The sequence below is a fragment of the Gossypium arboreum genome, chromosome 3, assembly GCF_025698485.1.
Source record: "Gossypium arboreum isolate Shixiya-1 chromosome 3, ASM2569848v2, whole genome shotgun sequence".
Taxonomy (NCBI): domain Eukaryota; kingdom Viridiplantae; phylum Streptophyta; class Magnoliopsida; order Malvales; family Malvaceae; genus Gossypium; species Gossypium arboreum.
Window position 1 is genome coordinate 20,703,576 of NC_069072.1, and position 22,586 is coordinate 20,726,161.

The window sequence follows — 22,586 nt, forward strand, 5'->3', positions numbered from 1 at the left end:
CTCGATACGTTATGTCAATTCAAGAAAATGTGAAACCGATAATAAAAGTGGCCGACAATGGTTTTGCAGGCAATATTATTGTTGAAATAATGAAATAAAAGGAGAATCTTGAATAAATCTATTGAGAAATATAAATATGAAATTGATTGTTCAAAATAGAAAGATACAACTCAAGTACAATTAAATTTGTGGAGTTTTTGGACCAGTAGTCCAAATATCTAAAAGTATAAAACCAATGATGGTACAAATGAAGTAGTTTTGCAAAAGCAGAATAAAAATATTAAGTGTTTCACTAAGTCCTGGCATTGATTATGAAAAGATATAATATTCTTTTATGGTGGATACAATAACCTTTAGATATATTATTGAACTGACAGTTCATAAAAGATTTAACTTGCGTCTAATGGTTGTTGTTACAACCTTTTATGAATCACTATATAGTAAAATTTATATTAAAATCCTTGAAGGATTTAGAATGCTAGAAGCATATTGAAATTCTAGGGAAATTGTTCATTTATATGAATTGAAATAATTTGAACATATGTAGTAAATTTGACTGAGTGAATAGTACTTGAAGAAGTATTGTAAAATAGTCTAAAATACCTATTTGTGTTTTTACAAAAGAATCATGATTAAAGTTTTCTATGATAAAGATATCAAAATATATTTCCCAAAGTTTTCCTCACTCATGATTTTCAAAAGAACATTGATATAAATGCTTAGGAAATACTTTCAAATAGTCATTTGAAAAGCTAGTATTCAATATTGAATACGTAGAATATGAGATATTATGTGATGTTTTCATGAAGAGGAGTAAATATGTGTTGTACTCTTTTTTCCTTAACCGATGTTTTGTTCCATTAGGTTTTCTTGATAAGGTTTTTAATGAGGTAGCATATTATGTATATTATAGATATGTATACTCTTTTTCCTTCACTAGAAATTTTTTTTCCCACGAGGTTTTTTTATCTTAATAAGATTTTAACGAGACACATTATCTACAAATGGACATCCAATGGGAAGTGTTATGAATATCTTCTTATTAAGTGGATGTCTATCAAGATCAAGATAAGTTTTGGTGTACTTTAAATTGTACTAGTAATTAGAAAATAGAGTTCTATTTTATTTATACTTCTTATGTATATAAATATAGACTTTTCAGAAGCATTGTAAATATTCCATTGATAAATAAAATACGCTTTCTCTTTTCTCTCCCATTCTCTTTGTTCTTTACCTTTTGTCTTTTTATTTTATAACATGTTCAAATTTTGAAAACAACATTATTGAGTAGCACAACCACAAACCCCAAATATGGATTATACAAGTTAAGTTAAGAAGTTGAACCATGATTCAACCATTTTTAATTCGTTGTCACTAGTCCTCTTACCCATTCACGACTAATTTTACTTTGTTTAGTCTTTTTTAATAAAAAATAATTAAATCATGTTGATTGAGTCTTAATTTAGTAGACAACGTTGTTATTGTAACAATCAAGAAGACGAGGGTTCGAGCATACTTAAGTGCGTGTTATCTTTCTATTTCAAATCCATATCTTCCAAATTGTTGCAACAATAATGATACCAATTGAATCGAGACTCAATCTATCTTTTTAATCCATATATTAAGTTTGTTTTTTTCAAAAATTAAATCTCAATTATAATCCTATTTAAAACATTTTTCGTGAAACATCTTTTAAAAGATTATTTCATTTAATCGATTAAATAGTTTTGGACATTGAATAAAATATCATCATCTTTTCTTTTCTTTTTTCTTCTCTATAGCTATAGTTTTGAAATAAGAGATATTTAATTTAAAAATAGAGTTAACCAAAGAAAACCTAGAAAGAAAGATAAATTCGTCACAAAAATTTTATGGTGGAAATAGAATTAAAGATTTAGGAAGAACAAAGTTGAAGTAGAGACCTAATTGATGAAGAAAAGCAACAATAAATTAGCTTTTGGCATGAGTTGTTCAAGTTATAATAAGGTGGCCAAAATGAGGAGGTGAATAAGTGTTTAGAAATCTATTTGAGGTGTGTGGTAGAAGAACAAGCTAGAACTCGTGTAGGTGTTAGAAAAATCAGTTAAGAAAACGGTTTATATATACAACAAAAGATTTAAAGATTTTAAAATTTGAGTCGTTTTGTAATATTAATAGTAATAAATCCTAATCGAATAATACTTATGCTTTGTGCCACACGGATTCAAGTCGATCTTGGTTTTCAATCGAACAACCTTCTCTTTTATCCTTGTACCAATAATTGTGTCGAGTGTGGGTCGAGCAACACGAACCAAATCACAAAAAAGAAAATGATTTAATTACTTTCAGTAGGAAAGTAACCACTCTCTATAAAAATCGACAAAGATCGTAATTCTCAAAAAATAGAATTTATTCTAAGTTAATAAATTTCCACTACTTTCTGGGAAAAGAACGATAACTCAATAATTATGAAGTATGTTTTTTAGGTCAACCGATGAAATCTATTTATAGAGAGAGATACAAGAATTCTAGTTGAACAAGCTCTTTACAAATAATATTTATTTATTAAAAATACACTCCTTTAATTAGAATAGGAAATGGGTGGTATAGCCTAGTAAATGTTACTAGATCTATATAAAACCAATAAAAAATGTGTACTTATATGCATACTTAGATCTATATAAAACTAATCCAAACCATACCTACACAGGTGTAGCTAATCACATTCAACTTTCTATAAAATTTACATTCCTTAATCAACCATTAAGCACATCATTCTATCATCTTAGCATACAAGCCAAACCATTTCCAAATGACATACTATAACACCCTATACCTGGCCTAGACGACAAGACCAAATCTGGAAGTTACATTGAGATATTAAGGGAAACCCACCTTTAAGTACTTTAAAATCTGTCGAACGGAAATCATTAAAATAGTCAAACCAACATGGAAGTCCAAACTTACAAACTGAAGTCTGAATAAAACATACGATAGTTCAAATTTAAATAAACAGTAAATTATCTAGATAATAGAAATGACCGAGCTCCTGACACGCTGAGCCTCCTAAGTCTGCGAGTTACCTACAATTCAGTTAACAACCAAAATGAGTTTATAACTCAATGTGTGTAACAAATAATAAAGCAAGAAATAATATACATATAACAGTAATTTCCCGAACTCTTATACATAATCAGAAATAGAGAATGCCCAGTATTATCATAACAATTCAAATAATGTACAAAATAGATCAAGTACAGATACAGAACAGATCAAAATCAGATGTGGTTTCCTACCTTTATCCTCTACACACCATCTCTGACGATCCTAACACACCATATAGGGTACTAAGTACTCATCCAACCCTACACACCACTTAGTGTCGGTATAAAACATTTCAGAGTGATTGCAAATTAGCTATCAGATCAATATGTGATATATCGCCAGTATCAGACATAGATTTGTGGCTTAGCCACCCAACTCAATATATCATTAAACTATCAAAACTTCTTTCTTTATACCAATCCCACCCAATGCAAATGCAGATTACAGATATCATATATCAAGGATGTACATACAAAATATGAATTATTTAACATCAAACCATAGTATATCAAGTTATACAGTCTAATTCAGATCATACAGACCCTACCAAAGGCCTATGTTCGATTTGAACGACTCTTACGGCCCTAGGGAAAATTTTAACATTTTGGTCCACACGTCCGTGTGGATTCACATGGCCTGGGTACCGATCTAATTTCATCGTTCAACATCCCTCTATTACCTAAAATTATAGAATTTTTACATTAATTTTGAAATTTATGCACTTTAGTCCCTATGTTCAAAAACTAGTAATTGAACTTTACAAACTAGCCCTTTTTTCAATTCTAAGCTTAAAATCTAACAATTTAGTACCAATTTCATCAAGTATTCATCAATGAAAGCTTTTGAAAACTTTAATAATTTTACAAATTGGTACACGGGCTAGCTAAATCAAACTCCCAAGACTTCAAAAACTTTAAAATTACAAGAAACCTAATAATAAAGAGCCAAATGTCTTGAAGCTTAAATTACTTTCTTTAGGTTTTCTTTGGTGTGTATATGGTGAAGAAAAATGAGAAATAAAGATTATAAGCACTTTGGCTCCTTTTATACTTTAATTATAATTAATTAATTAAAACCTTAATTAAACTAACATTAACCATGCTCAATCAGTGTCTGTGAATTCAAATCATTACCCATCACCGTTTGGCCATATTCTAATGGTCTATTCACTCAATTGGTCTTTCAATTAAATAAAAATTCATAGCGATTAACTTTTATCATTTTTACAAACTACCTGATTAACAAAAATTATGGATCAAAATTTAATTAAAATTTATACTACCCTCGTAAATATTAAATAATAATATTTATGGGCTCGAATATCAGAAATGAGATTTTGAAATCATATTTTCTAACACCATTAACTTTGGGGTCGTTACATACCAAATTAGTTATTAGCCTTTGAGTTAACATGTCATGTCATCATTAATTTAATGACTCTCTGTATAGTTGAAGACCTTTCCAATCCCTCTCAATTTTAATATTGAGCAAATGAGTCCCTTTAAAAAAATCAAATCAATTTAATCATTGTTGATTTTGAATGTGAGGAATTAAGGACAATTAATTACAACATTAATATCTTCCATCAATTACAAAAATTTGTTTGGTATTGTTATACATGTACATTTTGATCACGATGTGGGTCTCACCAAAAACCCTTATATATACCCTTGTTAGGATTAGGATAAAGGGAGTCTTTTTGTGGTTTTTCCTCTCTTCTACTTTACAGTAGCCAAATGCTTTTATCCATATTTTCTCCCCTCATTTCCACCATTGACGACTCTCCACCCTACAAGGGTGAATCGTTCCAAACCCCTCATCATTCTCCTCCTCCTCCTCATCGTTTCCTCCCTTATTGATCTCTTGTGTCAACAGGTATAATAGTAAATTTAGCCTTCAAAGTTTACATATTCTATCAATTTGATCATGATTTAACAAATTTAGCTGACAAGATTGGTACCTGAACTTGACACTTTTTCTTGGAAGATAGATTAGTTGGTATCAGTGTGCTTTTCCTACCTTAATTTTTATTTAAAGGCTTAATATAACATTTGGTATCTGAATTTGACACTTTTTCTTAATTTGGCACCTAAAATTTTTTGGTCCAATTTGGTACTTAAACTTGACTCTTTTTTTTCTAATTTGGTACCCTATCTATTTTTTTGTCTGATGTGATACTTGAAATTGTCAAATGTTTTACAATTTACTAGCAATGTTATTTTTTATGAGGTAGCAAAAATAATATCTATAATTGACATGTGGAGATGATATTTTTTTGTATTTTAAATGTTCAATTACTTTTAATTTTATCCATTTATTTGTTTATTTTACTAATTTAAAATAACAAATTTCTTTTATTTTGGATTTTAAAACTCTTGCTTTCTTATCCAATATTTATTCATTTAACATAACACAATGCCTAATTTTTAATATGAATTTCCTCCAATATTGATGATATTTTTGTAGCATAATTTTTTTAACACCATTAGTGTTTTGAGTAATTTGTATAACATTTAATTTAGTTTAGGTATCAAATTAGGAAAAAGTGCCAAGTTCAGGTATCGAGGTGAAGCCAAAATTTTTTTTTTGGAGGTAGAATTAAATTGTATATTTTTATGATAGTAAAATGTAATTTCACCATTTTAATAGTTTATATTTTTATAATTTTAAAAGATTAAATATAATATTTATCATTTTTGGGAACCAAAATGAAATTACTAAATTAAAATTTTATAAATTACAAAAGGGCCTAAACCCTGGCTTTGCTCCTATTTAGGTATCAAATTGGGCCAAAAAAAGTTTATGTATCAAATTAAGGAAAAGTGTCGATTTTAAGTATCAAATTAGACAAAAAAAAGTTGAAGTACCAAATTGAAAAATATAAATTTAGATATCAAATATTATATTAAGTGTTATTTAAATAAAAGATATTGAAGGAAAAAAAATGATAGCTCTCATTCAATTGTCTTTTATTAATTAGTTTGCATAAAATGTGGAAAATTGTTAAATAAAATTATGGTTAAGATGTTATTTTCTAAGAAGAAATAATAATCGAATCTTTATTTAAAATTGTCTCCAGCTCTGGATTCTATCTAAAAGAAAGATTCCTCTGTAGTGAATCATAGTCGACAGAGAAATGAGTTGGTAAGTAAGGTGGACCCACTTACTTGGTTTTATATGCTAAGGTACTATTCTGTTGAGCTTCCCATCCTCCATTCCATCCCTAACCCTACATTTTTGCCTCTTCTAGCCCTTAGGTGACCCATGAAGCCGCAGTCGAAATGATAATAAAATATCATAGATTTGTATAAATGTGACTTCGCCATTCATTCTTTTTTTTTTTTGAAACATCAATATTAGTTTAATAGTCTTTTAATGAAAAATAATTATAACTGATTTAATTAAATCGATTTGATGGTTTTCTTAAAATAGAAATTAAATTTAATGAGAATGGATGATATGAAACTGTGATTTTAAATTATCTTTATCTTTTTTAATATGAAAATAGAAAATTAAATTTTTCCTTTTAATTTTCAATTTTTCCTCCTACAAAATTAAAATTTAATTTAAAATACTAAAAATCACGAGAGAAATTTTGATTTGTCATGTTAACTTAAAGTACACGTAGACTATCATGTAGGTTATCACACTAATATTATTACAAAAAAATCAATTTATTTTTTTAAAGGTTAAGGGTTAAATTTAATTCAAGAAATAAAAATAAAATAAAAAAATATATAAACGTAAAATTATCATTATATTAAAATTAAATATATAAAAAACTTTTACTTTGTTGTCTCTGCCTACCAAAAATAATTTTAACCCAACACCCTATTTTGTAATTTTGCACGTCCCCAGTCCCCACCCCCCAAAAAGTAGAGAGAAATTAGGAATGTTAATAAAATGTCGACATAATTTAAAGCCTTCTGTTTGACATAATTTCGTAGTACTAAACAACATATTTGGTTTAATTTCTATCAGTCCTTATACTTTCAGCTTTTTAAATTTTAATCTTTTAATTTTTTTAAAATACATTATTTAAAAATTAAAGTCGGAAAAACTGAGCATTAGGTTGTAAGGCTAATGATGGACTTCTTTATCTATTAAAAGAAGTGTAATTTATAAAAACATTCAAATTTAGAAAAAGTCAACAAACAGTGCTAAGAATTGATAATTTTTGAATAAAACAAATTTTTGGAATTAAGAGTAAAAGGACTGACATTTAAAAGTATTAAAAAGTAAAGGGACTGGAGTCACATTTAAAGCATAATATTCAGCATATTTGCTGAAACTCTTGTCATAAAGAGACTGGTCCAAAAGAAAATATTCGCTAATAAAACGTTATAAAAGCAAGCTTAAGAGGGCACCCAAAGTTGTAAAACAAATCGAATATCGATCCGTTTGTTTTAGCACAATGTTAGGGTTTGTGGATTATGGGGGAGAGATGGCGACTGTGTTGGAGTGTTTTTCTTTAATGGCTATAACTTTTATAAAAAGTGCTTTCGAAATTATCCCATTGTGTACAAAAACACTGAAACTTTTCACCTTTCCTTCGTCAGCAACCTTTCAAAAAGCCACGTGCTATGTTCGTACATTTCAAATGCCTTCCTCCTAAACCCACCGCGAGTGTTTTTGTCTTTTTCCCATCAATGTGAGTGACGGATACTTTCAGTTTTGTGTTCTTTATCTTGTTATTTGAATTGAGTTTTTTTAATTTTTTTTGTTTTTTTTTTTGTTTTGGTCGTCGATCACTGAAAAAGCCATTGTTGTTTTTGCAGGCTTAACTTTACTTATTGTTTGGTTTTTGATTAGGGGAGAATAGGATCTGATCCAGCTTTCATGGAGGTGGCTTTAGAGCTTGTCAATGCATCATTTGTTTTAGCTTTACTATCATGGATTATCATAGATATTTTGAAACGTAGGAAACATCACAACGGTAGCCATAGTCATAGTGATGTTATACCAGACTTTAAACACAGTGTAGGAGGAGGAGGAGTAAGAGCTTTTGGGGCTATAGTTGCTATATTTAATGTTATAATCTTTATATTTTATTTGGGTTTTGGGTTTTATGATTATTGGATTCATAGTTTTGTCTCTACAAAACTTGTATGCTCGGGTGTCACTTGGTTTCTAGCAAGTTTAGTTTCAGTTCTTTCAAAAAACAGGACTTTCAGCGAGGGAAAAAGATGGCCTTTAGTATTGGTACTTTGGTGGGTGTTCTCCTGCATTCTTGTGTCGTTTTCTGTAGTGGTTTACGTTGTCCACCACTTGAACTCCAAAGATTTGCCTTATTATTTGCCGGAAGCCAACATTGTTGATATTGCTTCTTTGCCTTTCTTGCTACTTCTTTGTTGCTGTCTGCCTCTTGCTGTTAACAGAAACAGTGACCTTCAACGTCCATTGCTTCACAAGGAGGATGAAAATTTCTCCAAAGATGATGATACTGCTTTTGCTAGTGCTGGCATATGGAGCCAACTCACATTTAGATGGCTAAACCCCCTTTTTGAAAGAGGTCGAGTTGAAAAACTTGAATTGCACCATATTCCTCAGGTTCCGGATTCAGAAGCCGCTGATAAAGCCTCGTCGTTGCTCGAAGAATCGCTTCGAAAACGGAAAGCAGATTCTTATTTATTGCCAAAAGCAGTAGCTCGTTCTATCTGGAAATCCTTGGCTGTAAATGCAGTTTTTGCAGGTATTTTCTTCTCGATTCATTGAATCTGTTTTCAGGTTCTGTATGCAGCATCTTCCAATGCTTATGTTTATGTTTTGTAGGACTTAACACCATTGCCTCCTATATTGGACCTTTCCTTATCACCAGCTTTGTGAATTTCTTAACTGAAAAACATGATGGTTCAAGCAATCGGTATGGACTGGTTCTTGCATTCATCTTCTTCTTTTCAAAGACTGCGGAATCGCTAACTCAACGGCTGTGGTACTTTGGTGCTCATAGAATTGGAATAAGGGTTCGTGCAGCTCTCACGGTTTTGATTTATAAAGAATCTCTGTCAACTAAGTTCGTTTGTTACAGCAATGGTAAAATCACAAACCTCATCAATGTAGACGCTGAGAGAATTGGAGACTTTTTCTGGCACATTCATGGAGTGTGGTTGCTACCAATCCAAGTCTTACTGGCCTTGGTAATACTGTATAGGAACATGGGTGCGGCTCCTTCCTTTGCAGCCATCTTTGCTACGATTTTGGTGATGGTGAGTAACACCCCATTAGCCAGTAGGCAAAAGAGACTTCACTCCAAGATCATGGAAGCTAAGGATGCAAGAACAAAAGCAACTTCAGAGACTCTGAAAAGCATGAGAGTCTTAAAGCTACACTCATGGGAACCCACTTTCTTGAAGAAGCTTCTTCAACTTAGAGAAACTGAGAGAAACTGGCTTAAAAAGTATCTATATACAAGCTCAGCTGTTGCCTTTCTGTTTTGGGCTTCACCAACCTTAGTGTCTGTCATCACTTTTGGTGTCTGCATTTTGGTAAAAACACCATTAACATCAGGAACAGTACTTTCAGCCTTAGCAACTTTTAGGATTCTACAAGAACCTATTTACAACCTTCCAGAACTCGTTTCCATGATTGTTCAGACAAAAGTCTCATACGATCGAATTCAAGAGTTCCTTGGAGAAGAAGTCCAAAGGAAGTTCATATCTGATCATGGTGCAAAGGCATCTAATGTTGCTATTGAAATTGAGCCAGGAGAGTATGCTTGGGAAACAGATAGCAAGGACATAAAGAAACCAACCGTCAAAATCACTGACAAGCTGAAAATATTGGAAGGTTACAAGATAGCTGTTTGCGGCTCGGTTGGCTCAGGTAAATCAAGTTTACTTTGCAGCATACTAAGTGAGATACCAAGGATTTCGGGTGCAGCCATTAAGGTTTATGGGAAGAAAGCTTATGTTCCTCAGAGAGCATGGGTTCAAACAGGCAGTATCAGGGAGAATATATTATTTGGTAAGGACATGAAGAAAGCTTTCTATGAAGATGTTCTTGAAGCATGTGCCTTGAACCAAGATACTGAGATGTGGGATAATAAAGATATGAGTGTTGTGGGAGAGAGAGGGATGAACCTCAGTGGAGGCCAGAAGCAGAGGGTCCAGTTAGCAAGGGCTGTTTACAGTGATTCTGATATTTATATCCTAGATGACCCTTTCAGTGCAGTTGATGCTCATACAGGAACACATTTGTTTAAGGTAAAAAACAAAATCCTCTCTCTTTTCAGTTGTTAGTTGTTTTGCAAGTTGCATTCTCATATGTGATTTTTTTCTGTTTTTTTGGCAGAAATGTCTCAAAGGACTGTTGTCTCAGAAGACTGTTATTTATGCTACACACCAATTGGAATTTTTAGATGCAGCAGACATTGTTCTGGTAAAATCCTTTGGTTTGTACACATATAATATACTGAGAACTTACCGTTGTAGGCTCTCATTCTGCCTTTTATGCTTGTTCCTGTAGGTGATGAAAGAAGGTCTCATTGTTCAGTCAGGAAAGTATGAGGAGTTGATAGTGGATTCTAATGGTGAACTTGTTAGGCAGATGAATGCTCACAGAAAATCACTAGACCAAGTGAACCAACCCCAAGAAAACGATTCCTTGACGGGTGGACTGTGCCAGATAAGTCAAACTGAAGTCATAGAAGAAAAACATGGAGAGCCCAACTGCAATGATAAGCTTTTTGAAAGTAGCCAAGAAGAAGAAACCGAAACCGGTCGTGTCAAATGGAGTGTTTACTCGACTTTTGTTGCAGCAGCTTATAAGGGAGCACTTGTTCCAGTCATCGTTCTCTGTCAAGTTCTCTTCCAGGGACTACAGATGGGGAGCAATTACTGGATTGCTTGGGCAACTGAGGAAAATCGCAATGTATCAAGAGAACAGTTAATAGGCATATTTATTTTGTTGTCTGGTGGAAGCTCCATCTTCATACTGGGAAGGGCCGTTTTGCTGGCAACTATTGCTGTAGAGACAGCTCAACGTCTGTTCCTTGGAATGATAAAATCTGTTTTCCGGGCACCAATTTCATTCTTTGACTCAAATCCCTCAAGTCGAATCCTCAACAGGGTTAGTTTCATCTTGTTTGCAACAAAGCTCAACTGCTTTAAGATTTTGCCTAATTCGTTCATAAGTTAATTCTCTCCATCTTCTGGTTAATTACAGTCATCTACAGATCAAAGCACGTTAGACACAGATATTCCTTACAGATTAGCGGGGCTGGCATTTGCTTTAATTCAGTTGTTCAGTATCATCATCCTTATGTCCCATGTTGCCTGGCAAATCTTCCTTCTCTTCCTTGCCATCCTCAGTATCTCCTTCTGGTATCAGGCAAGTACCAAATCCATCATGAATTCGTGTTCTACTTGTCTCTCACATGACATAAAAATGTCAAAGAAACTGCAAAATACAATGACTAATGCGACTTGCATCTACATGTATAAAGTTTATTTTATTTCTTTGTATTGTTACAAATTCTAAACGTGGTAAATTATCTACAGAACTATTATATTACGACTGCTAGGGAGCTAGCCAGGATGGTTGGAATTAGAAAGGCTCCTATTTTACATCATTTCTCAGAATCTATCACAGGCGCAACAACAATTCGTTGTTTTGGCCAGGAAGACAGGTTCATGGAGAAAAACTTGAGCTTAATCGATGATTACTCTCGTGTAGCCTTCCATAACTCCAGCACAATGGAATGGTTGTGTGTTCGAATCAATTTTCTTTTCAACTTCGTTTTCTTCCTGGTGTTGGTCATCCTGGTTAGCTTGCCGCGGTCTGCTATTGACCCTAGTAAGGCCCCCCTCTTCCTCCCACCTCTTCTCTTTTTTATCATCTCGATAGTTTATCTTTCCCAAGTTTATACGGTTCGATATCTATAATGTCGAGTTTGTAACAGACTAGCATGTTGATGTCGTATCAGGCTTGGCAGGATTGGCAGCCACATATGGCTTGAACTTAAATGTACTGCAAGCATGGGTAATATGGAACTTATGCAACGTTGAAAACAAAATGATATCAGTTGAGAGAGTTCTTCAATTCTCAAACATACCTAGTGAAGCTCCCTTGGTGATCGAGGATTGTAGACCGAAGCCTGACTGGCCAACCAAAGGAACAATTGAACTTGAAAACCTTCAGGTGCAATACAAGCCTACACTCCCTGTTGTACTTAAGGGTATAACTTGCACTTTCCCTGGAGAAAAGAAAATTGGAGTTGTTGGCAGAACAGGAAGTGGGAAATCCACTCTAATTCAGGCTCTCTTCAGGGTGGTAGAGCCCTCAGGAGGACGTATTATTATTGATGGAGTAGATATTTCTACAATTGGTTTGCAGGATTTGAGGTCAAGATTGGGAATAATCCCACAAGACCCTACTTTGTTTCAGGGCACCATAAGGACAAATCTGGATCCTTTGCAAGAACATACAGATCAAGAAATATGGGAGGTACATTTTAAAAACTTGGTCTCCCTGAAACTATTTCCATTAGATTTCCGGTTTCACTAACGTAAACTCATGACAGGTCCTCAACAAGTGTCATCTTGTAGACATAGTACGACTGGACCAACGGCTTCTTGATGCTCCAGGTTTCAAATTTTTAGTAATTTCAAATTATATATATATAATATGTGCATGCGTGTGTATATATATATTCCATTTGACATAATTTCCTCTGGCAAAATTGTGCAGTGGCTGAAGATGGAGAGAATTGGAGTGTTGGACAAAGACAGCTTGTTTGCCTGGCTAGGGTCCTCCTAAAGAAAAGGAGAATTTTGGCGTTGGATGAGGCAACAGCTTCCATTGATACAGCTACAGACAATGTAATTCAGGAGACAATAAGGAAAGAGACATGCAGATGTACAGTCATCACTGTGGCACATCGGATACCAACTGTTATCGACAATGACTTGGTTTTGGTTCTTGATAATGGTAAGTCTGAAAGACTCTTCTGCATATTACCAAAGCATTAATAAACAAAGTTATGACACATAGTTAATGTTACTAAGAATGTATAAGTTAAATTTAGCTGTTTGTGACTAAGAAATTGTTTAATTCCAGGGATGATAGTCGAATACGATAAGCCAAAGATATTACTCGAGGACAAATCTTCTTGGTTCTCGAAGTTGGTGGCTGAATTTTTGAGATCATCCAAGAGCAACCACCCTAAGAATCTGGTTTGAAGGTATGTGGACAGCTTTTAGAACTCAAATGAAGAATTCTGTTTATGAATCCTGAAGACCAACTTTCTGGGGGAGAATTCTAGTCAAGATCCATCAAATCATGTGGAAAACAATGAATGGTGCATCATGCTGGAGGAGCATTACTTACAAGTTACTTACTAAGCACCTGCTAATCCTTTTAACAATTTCTTTCAGTTATAGGGTAAACCGCCATTAACAAGCAATAGTGTAAATTTCTAGTTATACAATTTTGTCTGCATCTTTTATGGCAATCAAAGTTCAGTTAGGTTCTAGTAAACCATAACATACACGCATATGTTAGATTACATACACATATATATAAAAAATAAAGTTTCTAGAGTGCAAGGAATGTAGAATTAAATAAAAGGACTTGCCCATCTTTTTAAATCAAATAAAATAGGTGTATATGATAAGATAATCCACTTTCTTTATTATCTTTCTTTATTCTTACTTTTTTATTATTCTATTGTTCTTGTCTTTTAATTTGAATTTTTAAATTTAATAAAGAAATAATTTATTACAAATTGTCGAAAGATTCGATTCGTTAGAATCCGGTCCAAGAACAAGGATTATTAGTAAAAATAGAATTTTCGGGAGATACAGAAAGATGCAAAACTCTATATTTCTATTCTATTTTTTCTCTATTTAAATTATATATACATACGCAATAGAGTAAGATAAAATTTCAAATTTCATTTCACAGAAGGAAAAATTCGTTTTTTATCTTGTTGCTAGAGGTTTACTCATTAGAAATATCGGATAATGATAATAATAATTATCCACATAATTTGTTTTTCAACAATTCCTTTTTTTGTCACAAAGTCAAACCCTATTAAGCGGGCTTTGACTTTGATTCTGATAAACTAACTAACTACCTTTTCACTACGAATAAAAAATTTCACTTAAGACTGTACTTGATTGAATTTGATTCAAAGAAACCGTGGAGCTGAACTAACTCACTCAGAACACATTTTAAAGGATTACGTGGTACGATTAGATCAATAGACCCTTATGGAATAAATATTCAGCCGCCTGTGAACCTTCCAGTATTGTTTTATTCAATATTTGCTCAATTACTCTTTTACCCGCAAAAGCAATATAGGCATTGGGTTCAGCAATAATGATATCCCCCAACATACCAAAACTCGCGGTCACTCCATCAGTAGTAGGAGATTTAAGAATTGATACATAAAATAACTTTTTATTTGATTGATAATCATATAAGCGAAAGATATTTTAGCCATTTGCATCAAGCTCAAACTTCCTTCTTGCATGCGTGCTCCTCCAGAAGCACACTAGAATAAGAGATAAAAAATTATTGGTAGCATATTTGATCAAACAAGTGATTTTCTCGCCTACTACGATCCCATACTCCCCCCCCCCATAAACTGAAAATCCATAACCTTGATTGCTATAGGAATACCGTTTAGTTGACCCGTGCCTATTTGAATAGTCTTAATTAATCATGTCTTTCTTTGATAAAAATCAATACGATCTTTGTAAAGCTCTTCTTCAGACTGAAATTTAATGGGATCATGTCTTTATCCATAGGACCCCAGGTGCCTAGATCAATCGAAAGTTCGATTCTATCTGAACTCCTCATTTTCAAATGATATCCACATTGTTCACAAATATTCATTTTTGAATTAAGTGATTTCTTATAATTTACTCTATAACAATTTTTGCATTCGCATTGAACCCACAAATCTTTGCATAGATCGAGATTATTAGAATTTTCTTTTAAAGTTAAATCATTACCATTTTCACGAGTTATTATATCGAAATTCAGTAAAGATAGTTTTTGTTTGGCGACAAATTTGCAACTGAATCTGCTGAGCAAGCAACTTACCATTAACAATAGCTTGAAATCATCTTGCTTTGTAAAGAATTTGAGAAGGAATCACAGTATTCTGTCAGTGATGCAAACCCCAGATTCTGGCTGGGAAAGACACAGTGTTGTTTAGTAAAAGGCGAAAGAATACTATCTCTGTGCTCAATGCCCGGCTGCGTGCATTTTGACAGGTATCCTTGATTTTAGAGTATAAAAAAATTGGTTAAATTTCAAATTTGGCCTCCTCAAATTTGAGTTTTTAATCTTTATACTTTAATTTTGACTTAATTTGGTATCTCAATATTTATAATGCTATTAGTTAGCCTAAATATCATTAAAATTTTTTGATAAGTTCAATTCAATGTCACACCATCAAATTTAACAAAAAAAATAAAGGAATTAAATTCCAGATATATAAAGAGTATAGGAATTGTGGAGACTAATTTTCAAATATACAAAAATTACATAAAACTTGGGCATTATTACCAATATAGAAGGATGTAGGTTTGAATGTGCTGAAGTAAATTATCATTGTATTAAAAAGAACAAATATGACCGCAACCTATAATGAGATTGTTAAAGAAAACATAAACTTAAACTATATTGCAACTTTTAAATTTAAATGATTAACCTGATATGAAGGGTGAGTTAAAAGTTTAATATATTCTTATTCTAAACCTCATTTCACCTATCAAACAAATTAAGAAAATATGATTAAACCACAAAGAAACTAAGATGGCATTACTTTTCAAAAGCCAATTTCAGTCTGGTAGATGCAAAACTTGAGACAAATTGCAAATTATGTTTTTTAGCAGCTTGTAACGAGTTGTCTATGTAACAAAGATTTTTACTTGAAAATTAGTATTTTAGCTTTGTTTATATGACAGTTTTTCACTTCTAGTCACCGAAACCATTACAAGATACAAATAAATTGGTCTTTGATATTGTCACCATCCCCTTTTATCTTCATCCTACGGCTGAACAAAAATGGTTACAACCCAGAACTCAATTTAATTGCTTCATTCCATCATTCTTAAATAATGACATACAACAGATTTTGAGTTTTGATTCCTATCTTTTTCAACCCTTGCGGCATAGTTACAATATTTATATATAAATTTAAATAATTTAAAAAAAAAATTCAACAGACAATCAATTTGGAATTTGGCGAACATAAGCTTGAAGCCTACAACAGAAGAAGAAAGGGAAAGGAATGAAATCTTATTATTTTAATTATTCAAGAAGAATATATCTCAAAAAACTTGGCAGTCAAGAATACAATCGTCTTTATGGCTTACTTTCATCCAATTTTGAAGAATTGTGCAAATGGATTTTATTTAGGGTCAGAGAAGAAGTTATTGACGGAGGGCATAATTTGAGGTTGTCTGTTGCGCACAAATTTCCTAAGTCCATGTTCTGCATATTTTTCACCTTCTTCAAAGTTGTTAAGAACTCCAGCTGCCCTGTTTTCTTTGGTTACCCTGTTTCACATTCATAACCATTTGCATTGTTATCTCAATTTTCTGTCAGACAGAGCTGCCATAATACTGCATATATGAGATATACCTGACTTCAGGGTTGGTGGTGATATTCCTGACAAGTTGCATGGCACAAATGCCGACCGCCACACCCACCGATGCAAATAGCGGATACACCTAACAGCCATGGACAAGGAAGTAAAATTGTAAACGTGACCGACATCATTAATGAAACAGACTTCTCAATTTGTTAGACTTTCGATTCAGATCTGTTTGTTCTGGACAAATGTTCGGATATGATGTAAAACAGGATCATTTGATTCATGAAAAAGCACAAATCTTAGTTACAAATGAGAAGCATTTAAGCAAACACTAAAAGAACATAACAAGAATGTGAAACCCTTAAGCCTTAGCAGCATGGTAATTTAGTTACAAATGAGAAGGCTTAAGCAAACAGTAAAAGAAGATGAAAGAATCTGGAATTGGATCTAACATGGTTTTGATATACCCAACTGATAGATCTGATATGAACAAACAAACAAATTTGAGTTTAAACATGAGATGAATAAGTTATGAGGCTTTTGAGCAGACAATGAATGAAGAGAAGGCAAAGGAATAGGTACCTCAGGTTTGAGCCATCTGTTTGCAGAAGCCATGTGGATGCTTAGCTTAGAGATCTAAGAAGAGAGAAGAGAGAACCAGTGACCCCTTCTCCAAGAAACTTGTTAAAAAAGAAAAGCAATGAGAAATACAGAGGGAAGTTGCATACAAACTCTTCATAAATCAATACAGCTTCTTATATATTTCTGAGTTTGACCCGTATGGGACACTACTTTTTGAATTTAGTATAAAAACCCTTTTTTCCCTTCTTTTCACGCCATGCGCGGTAACGAAAAACTAGTAAGCAATTAGCAGCCGCCCAACTGTATGACCCCTATGAGTTGTATGGATGATTAGGTTAAACTCTCGTATTAGTCCCCAGTACTACGTTTATGTTTTAGATTTAGTCTTTGTATTTTCAATTTTTGTGCCTAAACTTTCTGAATTAATCATTTTTAGTTCTTATATTTTTAGAAATTTAAAATTTCAACCATAGCAATTAAATTCGTTTGGTTAAATTTTGCTATTGTTGATATTAGTGTTCAACAAGGAGGAGAAGGCGATGGTTGTTTGTAAAGAGAGGTTAAGGTGGGAGGAGAAGAGGACTTAAGAAGATTGGGGAAGGAGAAAGTTGTGTGAGTCCCAATTCTTAGGTAGAATGCTTAAGGGAGAAGAAGTTCATTTATTCTTCGTGTGTTGGGGTATATATAGGGGGAAGTCCCCTTGTCTGGTAGTGCAATGTTGCCAACAATCGAATAGTGACCCGCTCGTGTGGTCAATCAAGCGACATGTTCGTTATACATTAGTTGTCGTCAAGTGCAGTTCTGTGTGGCCTTACTCTAACATTCTCTTTACTGAGGTAGTACGAAGTTGTTATTCCTTAGTGTTCTTTCAATGGTCCCTATAGACAGTTTGTAGTAGGTGGCTAAAAGCGGTTCGTATGAGGTATGCTGGTGTAACCAGCCGGACACCCATTTCTGATGGAATAGGACAGAGAGCCATCTATGGGAGCCTTTCAAAGCTGCCTCCCGTGCTGCCAAGTGTCCAAGCCAGGGTAGGGTGTAACAATTATTAATATTGCACTATGTGTAGGTTATAAATTTAGTTTATTTTCTTCAATTTGATCATTTTTAGTCTCTATGTTTTTCGAATTTTGAAATTTCAATATTGATTCAAATAACATTTGTTAATTCTGTAACCCTTCTAACCCCTCTCCGTCGTTGGATTAGGGTCATGAGCATTACTAACAAATCAAAACAAATAATCAATCATAATTTAAACATGTAAGCTAGCCATTAACATTATAATATACAGGGGCAAATCATGACAATCTAATACTTAAACTATTCAACAATGTTAACATCTAAAATCTTGAACAATACTAAAAATTACAACCTGAGTCGGGTAATCGTAGGTACTGGAATTCCAAAAACGTAAAAATTACAAGAAAATGACTAAATTGTACTAACCAATTTAGATTTGAACCCTAGATCCCTTACCTGTGTGACCCTTTCTCTCTTTTCTTTTTCATTCTTTTCTAATTTGCATGCATTCATCTCTTTCTTTCCACCTTGTTTCTATTTCATTTAATTTGTTTTCATTTTATTTATTATTATTACTTACTATATATATATAAATATATATATATAATATACACATGTATGTTATTTAGCTCATGGCCGGCCACATATACACAACATTAATTAAGTGGCACAATTGTTACTTTAGCCCTTTTAATTTATTTCAATTTATAATTCAACTTTTAACCATTACGCGATTTAATTCCTATACCTTAATAACTCTTAATTTCATGAAATTTATTAATTCAAAAATTAATTAGCTACCAAGCTAGCCTCATAAATATTTAATAGTTTACCCTGACTATTGGGTCGATACAAAATTCATTATTTTTTTTTGTGAGTATCATGTGAAAGTAGCAAGCTAACATAGTATTACATATCTGATAATATATTTATTGCATTAGATTTTGGAAATAGCAAAATTTTTAATGAATTTAATGGCTACTATTTGATCTAGGGTTGAAATTACAAATTTTAAAAAGTATATGGACTAAAAATGATTAAATTAGAGTACAAGGGTTGAATTTATAATTTACACATAATATAGAAACTAAAAGCAAAATTTGAAAAATGAAATTGAAAGTTTGACCATTACAAATGATGTAACGGCCTAATTTTCAGTGGTGTCGGAAATGGTGATTTGAGATCACTAAATTCGACAAATAAGATTGAACAAGATAGTAATTTAATATTTATGAGTCAAGTAAGAATTTAGAAGAATTTGTGAAATGGTGAAATTAGTGAATTAAAAGAATTTATTAGGTCAAACGGGTCAAAAATGAGGTATCGAGACCTCAAAGTTGAAAATCGAGCTATAAATATTTTTATAAATATTTATGGAGTGTCATTGAGTTAGTATTAAAGTTTAGTTAGAAAATTTTAACGTTTGGATGGCTAATTAATTGAAAAGGATTAAATTGAAAATAGCACAAAATTTGTTAAATTGTGAGTAAATAGCTTAAGTATTTAAAAGATGGATTTAAAGAGCAATTAGACCCAAAGGTTAATGGCTGGACGGTTTGGGTATGAAATAAGCAAGAAAACAATGTGAACAAGGGCAAAATTGGAAATAGATAAAAGTTAATAGTTAAATAATGATGTAATTGAAAAATCTAGACATTTTCTTCATAATTTCTCAACCAAAACGCCATAGAAGGTCTGGAGAAAGCTGGTTTTTCATATTTTTACATCATGTGAGTCTAATTCTTGCTTTTTCTTGATAATTTTATGTTTTTATGACTTTTACAATTAGGTCCACTTGTAGAATTCATTAGTTTTTGATTTTATGGGTGAAATTGGAAGTTACCCTGGATGGATAAGGGAATTTTATGATGAATTATTATGAAATTTAAGTTCTAATTTCATATTAAGGTGGTTTTATTAAGTGATTTTGATAGGAAATGATATTTAGGACCTAATTGTGAAAAAGTTGTGAATTGAAGGTTTCTGTTGAAATTCAGAATATAAAAGGTTTTGAAATAGTTTATAATGATAAAATAAAGTGTTAATTGAGAAAAATTAGTTCAATTGATGGGTGAATTGAGTAGGGACTAAATTGTGAAAACTGTAAATTTTGGGGTAAAAGTGCAATTTCGAAATTTGAACAGCATAAATTGTGAAGTGAAATAGAAATCAAATAAATGCTAATGAGTAGAAATATTTTATATTATAGATCAAGAATCCAAAGAAGAACGAGGAAAAGAAAAAGTTGCGGAATAGTCCCAAAATTTCAATATCTTCTACAAATTAGCGGGTAAGTTCATATGGTTGAAATTAGATGTTTATTTGTGAATGATTGAAGTATATAATGTGTTATTATATACGAATTTGTTGTGGGATTGTGTAGATTTTGTTAATGAAAGAATAAATGTGGAAATGCAAATTAGGAAAAACGCAGGATTGAGTACGTTCAGATCGTGACGTGTGATGAATTGATTGGATAAGACCATGGTTGTTCCATGGCAAAGTGTGAAATGTAGGTATGGTATCATCCATACTGAGTTGTGAAATGTAGGTATGGTATTATCCATCTTGAATGTGAAATGTAGGTATGGTATTATCAAATCCATCTTGAGTTAAGAAATGTAGGTATGGCATTTCCCATACCGAGTTAAAAAATGTAGGTATGGTATTTCAATGAGGAAAACCATACTGAGTTGTGAATCGTGGCATTGAGCAACGACGTACTCAATTTCGTAAGCCGTTTCCTAATTTGATTATAAGAAATAAAGAGAAGTGATCCAAATGGAAGAGATTGAGTAGTTATTCTTGTTGAGCTCAACTATGTGAATTATTATAACAATGGTTGTGAATCGCAGGAAACTTTAGTAAATGTTTTGGTATTGTTTGGAAATATTATGTTTGGTAAGCATTACTTTTAACCTATGAACTTACTAAGCTTCAATAAGCTTACTTGTGTGTGTTTAATATTTTTATGTAGATTGACTTGAAGTGAAGTGGGTAGATCGGATCAACACAACAAAGCACACTATCCAGATCAATTCCGGTAGCTTTTGTTTTATGTTTGAAGATTTATATGGCATGTATAGAGTTTGAATGAATTGAAGTAAAGATGTTATAAACTAGTTAACAATATTTGTACTAAAATAGTTTTCGGTAAGTAGCAGTAGTTTGAATTTGAAAAATCACTAAAAATAGTAGAAATGGAATTAAATAATGAATAAATTATGGAATCGAATCTCGATGAGTCTATTCTCATATGGAAGAAGCAAAACAGGTATATGAGCTATATTTTATGAGATGTTTAAATTTTTGTGAAACAGGGCCAGAGCAATTTCTGGATCCCTGTTCTGACTTTGGAAATTCACCATAAATTTTACAAAGATAATTAGAAGTCATACTTTATATGTACAGATTCCTTATTGAGTCTAGTTTTATTAGAGACAAACGGCATAGTCATTGAAGCTCTGTACAGAGAGATATCTGATTCGTAATACACAAAGGTCAGAGTAGTCAAACCCTGAAACAGGGGAGATTTTAAATAATAAACTGTACTAATTGGCTTGACCAAAAATTCTAGAAAAAAATTGGTAAGTAGATATATGAGTATAAATTCATAGAAAATTTACGGATTTGGATTTCTAGTTTTATAACTCGAGATATGAATTATTTAGCAACTATGACACAGTTGGACAGCTTGTCTGGAAAGTGTGATATAAATTGTTTGAATTTGTTTAAGTGCTCAAATAAGTTTAGTAATGCCTCGTGCTCGACTCCGGCGACGGTCTCGGGTAAAGGGGGCGTTACAAATGAAGTACATTCGTACGTATAATTAATATGCTTGAACAAGTATAATGTAGAATCAAACTAGCACAAAGCACAACGAACAAATAATTAGAACAAAACCCAATCATGGCATATGCACATATTGGGATTGAAGACCCTCACATTGCAATTTACATATGATGAAACTCGAACCTTAATACTCAAATACCTAAAATGTCCACATTAACCAACGATATTAAGGTGTAGTTCAAGAATGCATTTTGAAGTATAAATTATCAAAATATTCTTATTCAGTATTAATTATTTAAAATATATTTAAAATTTTAGATTAATTTATATTTTATGTATCATTATATTAAATTATTTAAATATTATCTAACATAATTTATTTTAAAAATTTTAACCATCATGTCTAAAATGAACATTTTAACGTCCCATCGTATTTTTAACACCAATATCAAACACATTAAATTAATAAACTATATATTTTCATAGCACTTTATAAAAACACTTTTCTCAAATCGAACTTTTAATAACATTTTTCAAATATAAAAGTAATGTTAAATAG

At 32.2% G+C, this 22,586-nt stretch overlaps 2 protein-coding genes across 3 annotated transcripts; one reads left to right on the forward strand and one right to left on the reverse strand.

Moving 5' to 3' along the window:
- Nucleotides 1-4,779: 4,779 nt before the first annotated feature.
- LOC108463348 (putative ABC transporter C family member 15) lies at nt 4,780-13,680 on the forward strand. Its single transcript, XM_017763295.2, has 13 exons — nt 4,780-4,959; nt 6,164-6,228; nt 7,644-7,735; nt 7,863-8,776; nt 8,857-10,286; nt 10,375-10,461; nt 10,549-11,151; nt 11,248-11,412; nt 11,583-11,877; nt 12,008-12,528; nt 12,605-12,668; nt 12,772-13,011; nt 13,141-13,680. Exons 4-13 carry the CDS (start codon nt 7,924-7,926, stop codon nt 13,260-13,262), a joined length of 4,380 nt encoding a protein of 1,459 aa, XP_017618784.1. The 5' UTR covers nt 4,780-4,959; nt 6,164-6,228; nt 7,644-7,735; nt 7,863-7,923; the 3' UTR covers nt 13,263-13,680.
- Nucleotides 13,681-16,105: 2,425 nt separating this feature from the next.
- Nucleotides 16,106-17,439, reverse strand: LOC108463289 (uncharacterized). 2 transcript variants are annotated; one of them, XM_017763236.2, is made up of 4 exons: nt 17,216-17,439; nt 16,681-16,769; nt 16,413-16,595; nt 16,106-16,300 (listed from the first exon to the last, which is right to left on the reverse strand). In XM_017763236.2, the coding sequence occupies exons 1-3, from the start codon at nt 17,246-17,248 to the stop codon at nt 16,448-16,450; spliced, it is 270 nt and encodes an 89-aa protein (XP_017618725.1). In that variant the 5' UTR covers nt 17,249-17,439; the 3' UTR covers nt 16,106-16,300; nt 16,413-16,447. The 2 variants fall into 2 exon arrangements, with proteins under 2 accessions (XP_017618725.1, XP_017618724.1); XM_017763235.2 differs by lacking the exon at nt 16,106-16,300 and having other exon boundaries at nt 16,315-16,595.
- Between the last annotated feature and the right edge of the window lie 5,147 nt (nt 17,440-22,586).